Source organism: Buceros rhinoceros, unplaced genomic scaffold (genome assembly GCF_000710305.1).
Source record: "Buceros rhinoceros silvestris isolate BGI_N320 unplaced genomic scaffold, ASM71030v1 scaffold11818, whole genome shotgun sequence".
Lineage (NCBI taxonomy): Eukaryota > Metazoa > Chordata > Aves > Bucerotiformes > Bucerotidae > Buceros > Buceros rhinoceros.
The window spans coordinates 472-10,559 of NW_010425131.1; the positions used below are offsets into that span (position 1 = coordinate 472).

At 51.2% G+C, this 10,088-nt stretch overlaps 1 protein-coding gene across 1 annotated transcript in view; it reads right to left on the reverse strand.

Annotated features, from left to right (window-relative positions):
* CRTC1 (CREB regulated transcription coactivator 1) overlaps positions 1-10,088 on the reverse strand; it is a gene marked incomplete at its 5' end in the record, with an annotated part of 18,803 nt that overhangs the window by 150 nt on the left and 8,565 nt on the right. The window contains 6 exons of the mRNA XM_010141034.1: positions 12-183; positions 888-972; positions 1,827-1,913; positions 6,741-6,842; positions 8,862-9,113; positions 9,660-9,796. Coding sequence (XP_010139336.1) covers positions 12-183; positions 888-972; positions 1,827-1,913; positions 6,741-6,842; positions 8,862-9,113; positions 9,660-9,796 — 835 coding nt within the window. The remainder of the gene's footprint in view (positions 1-11; positions 184-887; positions 973-1,826; positions 1,914-6,740; positions 6,843-8,861; positions 9,114-9,659; positions 9,797-10,088) is intronic.

The window sequence follows — 10,088 nt, forward strand, 5'->3', positions numbered from 1 at the left end:
CTGTGGCGGGGTCGGTGAGGACCATGTCGGGGTCGTTCAGCATGTGCAGTCCATCCAGGGTCAAAGGGTCAATTTTGAGTTCATCCAGAGGGAACTGGGAATCCGCGTCAAAGCCGACGTCTCCCACTCCTGCCAAAGAGCTGGTCAGTTCTTTTGATAAGCTGGGAGGGGACTCGCCTGTCACTGCGGGAAGAGAAAGGGGTGGCAGGACTCAGCAATCACGTATTCGCCAGCAGACAAGGCAGGGAGCAGCCTGCAAAAATCCTGGAACAATTCACTGAGCTAAGGCTGAAGTTCAGACGAGACCCATCTCACCCCACCTCCAGAGGGGTCAGAGCCTCTCGGAACCACAGCAAAACCCGCAGGTGCGTGTTTGGGGACACAAAGGGGCACCTCTTTAGGCTCTTTTCTCTGCCTTAGGTTTAGGAGAAATAACCTGCATCCACGTGACTCTGATCAGCAAGAGCCTTGGCGGAGATAGGGACCGAGCCGCGGTGTTGTCAGTGGCCTGTGCAGAAATTGTTTCCAAACGTCCAACTGTGACCAGATTCGCCGCCATATGGGACAGCAAACCACCCTCTGCTGGCAAGCTCGAAGGGAGCAGCAGAGGAAGAGCTGGGCTCTCAGCCGCTCCCGCACTGTGCCGGATAAGTTCAGTGGCAGGGGAGGGCTGCAGGACAACCCGTGCTGCCACCGCAGCTCTGCCTGTTTGCTGGGATTAACTGGGAGCCATCGTCACTGGGGAAATACGCCACACCAGTAACACCAACGTTTACACCAGGTCACAACCTTCAGCAGCAATGACACCCTTTTCCTTTGTTGTCGGGGACTGAACGAGGAGGAGGAAGGCTGGCACCGGGGTGGTTTTACTCCTCTGATTCTCTTACCTGTAAGAATGATGTTGGGGATGTTTCCGTGGCTGGAGTAGTTGAGCTGCTGCGAGTCCTGCAAGCTGCCGTGGATCATAGCGGCCTGCGAGTAGTTGAGGGTGGAGCAGGGGCTGTACAGGCTGTTGGAACTAATGGCGTTTTCGATCATGTTAAACTGTTCAAGCTGAAGACCAAGGCACAAAGGAATGATTACTGCTGAGCATCAGGAAACGCGGCAAAACAACTTACAGAGCTGAAGTACGGGAGGCACCGGTGAAGAGACAGGCAAACAAATTCATCTTTAGGTTTTGTTCATCAAAATATCGTCTACTGGCACTTCACTTTCCAGGATATTTATTGCCAAACTCCGAGGGCGGGGGATGAGGAGAGGGGGGATGCAAAAGTAAAAGTGGTGCTTCTGAAATCCTAAGGAAAGGCAGCTTTAGAACCAAATCAAACCCCCGGAATTCACGCTGCTGCCTCAGCTATCGGCCCAGCCAGCATCACCTCGCAGAAACCACCTCATTTCTTCCTGCTACCTGCGTATTTCCCAGTGGAACCAGTCAACACACTGGTTGGGCAAACTGCCGCAGGTGAGGGTCTGCCTGCTCGGCTCAGCACCGTGCGCAAGGGGCTTGCCAAATTCAGGAGCAAATATTGTTACCAGCGACAAGTGAATCCTCCCCAAACGCAACCGTGGCCAGAAATGGGGGTGGGTGGGATAAAATCTATTTTCATTATTTTTTACTTTTAAAACCATCTGCTACAAGGGCTAAGAGGGACAGAAGGGGAAAAAGAGGGGGAGAAAAATAACAGAAGAAAAGAAATCCTCGAGTATAGCAGGTGAAAAATAACAGAATAAAACTACATGGACAAAATCATCAGAAGTTGATCTATATTTATTTTAAGCTGAAAGTGGCCGAAATAGGGCTGAAAATCCGAGATGAATTTGCTCACCTGGTGGGATAGGGCATTAGCCTGCCTAGCTGTCATCTGCTGATCATAATAGGAGTCACCAAATACACTCCCCAGAATGGAAGAATGCTGAAAACAAAACAGAGTCTTTATGGTGCAAAAGTCCCACAAACAGCGTCCCCAGGGCGTGCGGCGCCTCCAGCCTCCGCCCGATCCTGCTCCGGGTTCGGCAGCAGCGCCCGTTGTCATCAACCACCACTGAGCACCAGCAAGTCCATCCCACGCTGGGGATTTCCCTCTGCCACACGCATCCTCCCGCGTCCCGCTGCCTTTCGGCCGGACAAAAACACAGTCAGGGAAACCAGACAGACCTCTTCAGGGAGGACACACAACACGTAGAACTTCTGACTGATGAGAATAGACGAGTGCACCAGGGACCACGAGAAAGACAAGCCCGCGCTGCCGCCTCAGCGTTTCTGTGCACTGCTCTGGTTTGGTGCCGTTAACGCCCGACGCGATGTGGAGCCCATCGCCCGCGTGCCAGCAGCAACCAGCTCTGCGCCCTCGTGTTCCCGGAGCAGCCGGCTCCCCCGAGACCACAATGTGCCAGGACAAATCGGACCCGTTAAAGTAATTTTAGCTGCTGCTCAGACAAGTTAATGCAAAAGCCCAGTGAAGCATCAGCAGCTTGAAGGGAAGAGCCTCGGGAGCTAATTGTGCTGGTCCCTCTGGCACGACGAGGGTCTATCAGTGATTCTCCACCATTTATCAATCATCCTGAAGGAGACCACGAATCTGCGGTCAATGTTTTAACACTATTCAGTGCTGCCCCAAAGAACTGCCAGATATAGAGGAAATCACAGACATCACTTATTTCAAACTGCCACAACTTCCGGCTGAAGAAACCCCACCTACTGACTGAGCATCTGTCTGGGGGGCACGATTTGCACGGAGAGTTTCTATCAACCTTGGAAAAAACCATCCAGTGCCTTGCACAGCATCTTCCAGTGGTTTATCAACACATTACAAGAGGGGGCTACAAATTTTCTCCTTAAAAGCCTCAGCAGCACAGGAAATCAAGCAAAAGCCCAGGGACTATCAGAGCGGAGTCACACCAGCCAGCAGTGGAGAGCACCGGACACGGCCGAAGATTGAGGGCCTCAAAAAACCACCTGATGAGGTCTACAGAGCAAACAGAAAAACTTCAGCCAACGTCACTCTCTGAACCTTCTCCCTCCTACACCAGCAGCACGTCCCAGCGCAGCTTTTCTGCGGGTTGCGTGCGGGGGAAAGACCAGAAGCCTCGTATAAAAAATGAACTCAACTGCCCACAGCCCCCGTGCGCGGAGACTCTCAGGGCAGAAGCGACAACATTCTCTTTCTAAAGCAAACAAAAACCTCCCCACCTTCAGCCGGAATCCTTGGCTGCCACATTCTGTGGATGCTTTTGGGTAAACGTGGCAGCAAGGGAGGGGGATTCACAGCCCAAGGGTGAGACTCTGCGGGGGAAGGTGGCTGAAGGTCAGCCCAAGCGCAGGATGCGAAGCACCGTCCACCGGCTGCGTGAGAGATGGTTTGGGTGTGCTCAGAGAAGAGAGAAACGTGCTGCTGGGGAACGTCAGAACGCTGCAAACACGGAGCTGCCTTTAACGGACGACACTGGCAGAGTCAGGAGAGCAGCAGACAGCTGCCTCCACACCTCTGTCCGAGAAGATCATGCAGTAACTTCTTGGTAAGAAAAGGTTCAGCTAAACGAAGCCAGCTCCTCCTCCAGACAGACTGGAGAGAGCCGGAGCCAAGAGCAGGGTTTGTGCACTGGAAGAAGATTTGGATTCACATGGCTGGGCACGTACGATCTGTCAGGGCAGTGACCACAGCACAATCACGACTCCTTTGCAGCCTCACGCCCTGCTCGATGCCCTCCTAGTTATAACGAGAGCCCATCTTCCAATTTATCAGCTGGTCCTCAAAGCTGCGGTGGCTGCTCTACCCCTCGCACAAGACAGGGCTGCGGGGAGGTTACCCAACACCACAAGCCAGAGCCCCATCATACCTGACAAGAGAAAAAGCAAAGCACTACTTCAAGAAAACCCCACCCCACTCTTCTTTAAACCTCTGGTATGGTCCTTGCTGCCCGGTCACACTTGGATCAACGACTCAAACTCCACGTTACTCCAGCCACCACGTGTGTCACCTCCTCCTTTAAAAAAAGAGCCACCTCAAGGGAGCAGGTCAGGAGCAGCCAGGCTTGGCTCTACCACGGGAAGACCATCCCCATGGTAAGGGGCAGGCCTGGCTTCAGAGCTCTGCGCGGTTTGACAACCATTTCTGACGGAATGGCACATACTCAGGGTGAATCAGAGCCAGTCTGGACCAGCTCTAGAAACACAATCGCTATGCGAGAGCTCAGAGAGGATCCAGGGACTTTTTCTTCCTTTAACTTCAGGCAGTTCCTTTTTACAGGAGCTTTTCAGAAGCAGGGCAGAACCTCAGCTCTCTGCATCCCACTAAGCACCGTTCCCGTCCTAAAAAGTTTGGGCAACATGGAAAATAATAAACAGGAAACCAAAATCTGTTTGTGCGAGTCTATGTTAGTGCCTCCCAACAAAACATACGAGCCCGTGTTTATCCCTCAGCCCTGAAGTTTTCCGGTTGTTACATCTGCAAGCACTGGAACTCCCAAAGGAAATCAGCTGGAAATGTCATTACTTCAACACTTTGGAGTCCCACAGTAATTTATCGACAGCTCTGTGAAAAACATCTTGCTAACACCACCTCCTCCAGAACACTGGGTGAGGTCTGTTTTGTCAACAGTCCATCTTCTTGGGTTAATGATGTGGTGACTGCAAGGAACAAAAAACCCAAACCACAAAACCCCTGGCTTAAATTATTAATCTAAACATACATACCATGTCATCCCGTACAGAGCCGCTCTACTAAGCCAAGCGGATTTCTATCTAACTGAACAGAGTGCCGGGGGTGGAGGAGAGGAGCGAAAGGGTGACACAAGCCACTGCCGGTGAACAGCCATGCACACACAGAGCTGCGAGCTACGAGCAGAGCTTTTCAACTCGTGTGGGAACAGGGAGACCTTCATACGACACACACACACACACACATCTAAAACACGAGAGTAAATAGATTTGGAGATGTGGCAAGATGAAAAATAACTTCTGGTGAATGAACCGTCTGTGATAAACATCAAACCACAGTTCTATCTTTAGAGGGTGTCGCCCATCACACAGATACGCTGCGGAACGATGTCACCTCAAATCAATCAGAGCAACAGGAGCGGGTGGAGGACGCCCACCCCGTCACAGCTACTTCACCCTGCTCTTGTCAGCCAGTGCCAGACTGTTCAGCAAGGGGTGTATTCTGCTGTTGAAACCTGCTCGTGGCGGGTCACCCCACAGCCTAATGGGTCCTGCTGCTTGGGGGCTGTCCCCATAATCACAACCAACCCAAATTTGGTCTTCAGAACTGTTTTTTCTTTCCCCAGTGCTTCTCTCCACAGTTACTCCTTGCAGCCCCAAGAGGTCCCTGACCACGGCCAGCTCAGCTCACTCATGCCTGGTTCCCTGATGGCGGCAGGAGAGCTGGCTCTTCTTTATTTTAGTAAAATAAAGGACTGTGTGAGTATTTTCAAGAGGCCAATAAGCAGCATTAATAAGCCCTCTTCCTTTCACGCAGAGTTATGAGGTCCCACTTGAAAACACAAAACCTGAGCAAGTTACAGGATAAGAAAGGCCAAGTGCAAAAAACCCTAGAGCACGTGCTGCTGTGCTGGGCAGTGCTGGCTGCACCCCAGGGCTCGGGACTGACCAGCAGCAACAAGGCTGTGGGTGAACCAAGAGCGGGTTACTGAGAAGTCCAGGGGGAAAGAAAAATCAAACCCGAATGTGCTGCCCCAACAAGAACCGGCCCTGAGGATCTGAGTGAGCCCAGCAACAGCTCTGCTCCTGGGGACAGCCCCAGGAGTACGTTGTCTTTGAGCCGCACGCAGAACCCAGCGGAACTGGCAGGAGCAGGCAGGGGAGAGAGAAGTTAAGGAGCAATTAAGCCAGGGTTAAGGAAATCAGACAGTCCTGACAGTCGGATCTAACCTGCCTCTGGCTAATGGCAAGGACAGACAACAAAGACAGGAGCCTCCTTACAGCCTTAAATGCTAAACGATGGAACAGAAAACTGACTTTCAGACTCGGTTGCGATGCTCTGGCAGTTTCCTGCACCTCGTGTCTATGGGTGGGACTGAGGAGACTGTCCTGAGAACGCACTCACTCCCTTGCTCTAGGGGCACCCCCATGGACTGCCCCATTTTTAACTGTTCTGCTGCTGGCAGATAAAAATTCTCCTGCACAGGATTGCACAGCCCAAGCTATGACCCGCAGGCAGGACACGTGGATGTGTCAGTACATACGTACACAGGAGGAAAACCAGCCAGCATGCAGGGAACCATGTTCACTAACCCCAGGGCTTGCAAGCCACGAGAGACAGTTGCTACTTTTAAGAGCATTCTCTCCAGTTTCCTTTCAAAGTGCTCGATCCTGCGTAAAAAAAGGTCCTGGTGTAAAAGGCCACACAAGGGATGTTTAGTGCCACAGGAGTTACCCTGCTGCAGGAGGCACTTAGGGTTCCCCCTCTCTCTCCCCTCCCCTCCCAGTCTTATCCGTCAGCTCCTCCAGGGTGCTGCTGATTGACAAGGCGCTACCTGGAGGTTCTGTCCATGGTACACCCCAAACAGCTGAGTTTTAACAGCGTTCAAACAGCAGCTTTGATCAGTCAAAAGGCAATTCACCAGCTATTGAAAAACTCTGGAACTGAATGAGGCTGCGAACGAGATGAGACATTGGTAATGCATGAGGCACATACAGTGAGACAACTATGGGTCAGTAATGGAGAGACTCGACTCAAAACATACACGAGAAGCAAGGCCTGTGGAAGCACAGAGTCCCTTACTTGAGGGGAGCTGCCAGGAGAGAAGCCTTGATTGGAGACAGGAGAGGTGGGAGACTGGTTGGCTGGGGAGCCAGCATTACTGCGGTACTGCTGGAGGGAAGCCTACAGAACAACACAGAATTAAAGACCATGGGATTGATGGAAGGCTGGAAAATCAGAAAATTCCGGCGTACAGAGCTGGAGGGAGCTGGGAGAAACCACCCTCTTCAGCAACTATTGACTGATATGTACAGAGACACGATTACTGCGAACGATGCCGTGAAAAGGAGAACTCAGGTATCGGCGTGGCATGGTCTGGTCTGGCACTGCCGCACCAGCAGAACCACCAATGTGCTTCCTCCCTGTTCTCGGTTACGCTCAATTAAAACCAAGATCTGGTCAGCCAATGATTTAAGGAAAAGAGGTCTTGAAAGCTGGGACTAACTCAAAAATGATGTAATTTATTCTGAAACTCAGCTGCTGTACCCGGACATTCCGTACCTGTGTTTACGCTGCTCTGGTGACCCCTTTCCTGAGACTCTGCCTAGTCCGAATCAGCCTGGGCGCGTTATCGAGATGAAGCGTGTGACCACGCAGAGGGGAATCCTTCTCAAAGCACCGCTTTACCCCTCAGACATTGTCTGAGAGTTCGCGCTGGGTTTTGCAGGTTCCTATTTACCTTGTTCTCAGTCGTCTTGAGATGTTTTCAAAGATTTACCTTTTGGGGGGCCATAAAGAACCCTGGGTTTGAACAAGTTATAATCTCAATGGCATTTAAATAGAATGCTGCACTAATTAAGGTAAATATTAAGTACAGCTCCTCTCATTACACCTCCTTTAGGAGTGGAGAGTTGACTGAGGAAAACCCGCAATCCCAGTGTGACAAAAAGGCGTTCCTGAGTCAGGCAGCTTTGCGGGGTGGAGAGCGCTGCACTACCAACTTTTCCGACAACAAATTCTCCACAGCTCAAAAAAATGTGTCTCAATCTTTCTGTTACATGCTGCTACTTCTGCACTTTAAGCAGAAAAATTAATTTTTCTACAAATTGTCCTGAGAGCAAAATAGATTCCAACGCTGCTTTATAAAAACTGCAGAGAAGTCGCCCGCGAGACCGTAAACAGCTCCAGTGGCTTTTTGCTCAACTAGCTTTGAATTTCAGTGTGTTTGTGCGTGGCTTTAACAGCCAAGCACAGCACCCTGCAAGTGAAGGTCGTAAGAAAGTTTAGGATGAGGAAAGCAACACAGAAAGCAAAGGATGAAACTCAGAATCATCTGCAGCTACGTGAGTGTTAGAATCACACCACTGAGACACGTTTCGAGTGGTCGATGTCCTTTCCACTGCTGCGTCTGTCCATCCCTCTTCCCCTTCCAATCCCGAGAGGGAAGAGGCCTCTTTCAAGAAGCACTCGCCAGCATGAGCTGTTAAAAATTTCATCCACAAATGAAACCTGCGATCCAGTGTGAGATCAGTAGAGAAAGATTTCTTGTCCTTCTCAACCCAGTTACTGTCACCACAACACTGCTGGGAGGAGGCAACTGGTCAGAGAGCCAAGACCCTCCACAGCATCGAGCAGTGAAGGGGCTGTAAGGTTCTCTCCTGCCTGGTAACCCTGGTCGTGCTCTGCATTTTGGGTTTGCATACGCAGAGAGAGACACTATTCCCTAACGGACGACGTTAACACGAGCAAAAAAGGCATCCGTCCGTCAGTCATCGGGATACGTATGTGTACAGTCCCCTTCTCCCGGGCAGCCGAAGGCAGCCACAAATCCCACTGCTGAACATAACGTCTGCTCTAAAACTCCTCAAATCTGGGTACAAAACACCTTGTTCTCTCCAGCTTCTGGAAAATGCTCGTTAGCAGGTGTCTTCCGGAGTTCCAGTGTCTCCTGCAGCGCTGGGTAACACACCACATGCCAGGGGTGCATCACACTCAACAGCCCGAAGATGTACCGGTGCAACGGCAGCAGCAAGGTTTGAACTAAGTGCTGAGGTGTTTAAGCTGGTCTAACCAAACACGGGCAGTAAGGGGCACCACTGTACGAAGCTGCGGCCACCCTCAGCACACATTAAACCCGAGTTTTCCTCTCTAACACGTCTGCTGAGGGAAAGCTCCCCCGATCCCCGCCCTGCCCATGCTCACCGAGTTGATGTCTATGCCCATCGACGGCTGGGTCTGGCTGCCCGGCGGTGACTGCGGGATGGAAGAAGGTACCGTGACGGAGAGCGGGGGGAGCTGTGTTCCTCGCTGTAAACCAGAGGTCTGCATTAAAGGAGTGTTCTGGGGCAGGGTACTGGCCACCTGCGTCTGCTGCTGTTGCTGGGAAGTTGTCGGGGTAAAAAACGGATATGGGGGAAGCTGCTGCTCCAGAGACAACGCATCCATAGCCACGGCCTTAAAGAGAAGAACCACAATCAGCCACGGCAGGGGATTCCCCTGGGCTTTCAACTCATTAACTATCACAGCAAGAAAACTCTACTAAGTCAGTCTCATCCTGCATTTTAAAAAAGTCACCTGAAGGTTCAGAACAGTCAAGAACGCGTTTCAAAGTTCATATCACAACAGCAACACTAACAGCGCAGCTGAATGTCCTGGTCAGAAGCTGATAAACTAGTCAGCCTCAGAGTCACACTTAGGAAATCAATTAAAAAGCTAAGCGAGCTTCTCTCATGAATTAGAGAAATGTCTTTCCAATTCCACACCTAACTTTGGGACAATACAGAAGAGCATCCTCATAGATGGGGTTTATCTAGAAAAGCAAAAGTACAATCTGTCCTACATACAAACCTCTCCCTTTTGAAGGCTCTGAATTAATGAACACATTTAAATAAGGAAATTACAGAACGAGAGAGAGGAAGTTACAGCCAGCTTCTCCCTAATTTAATTAGGGAGAATTAAGCTGTGATTGAAAAACACTCATTCTCCACATTAAGTTCCTACCTGAGTAATTGGTGACAAAGGGGAGAGCGTAGGAGACATTTGCTGTGACTGTGGTCGTCTGGAGTCCGCGCTCAAGGAGAGGGGACTGACGGCTGGCGGGTGGTGCTGCTGGGAAGGGGCCGGCGTAGTCGTCATTCCTGCCAGGAAGGCACAAACCAGCTCAAAGGGGAGCAGAGCAATGGTTTATTGATACCTGCGTGGGGGCGATTGCCTGAACGATGAGAAGCGAATGGCCTCAGTGGACAACCACTTAGCGCAACGGGCGGAATGCGCCCCGTCCGCTAATCTGCAATTAACTGTGTCGGGCTGAAGAGCATCAGGATGAGAAGAAGCTTCCTGTGGTTCACCCTGCACCAAAACCAGTCACAGTTGTTCAGGTTCACGCACAGATCCCAACTAGAAACTGGGACAGGCGGAGCAGCTTCAGAA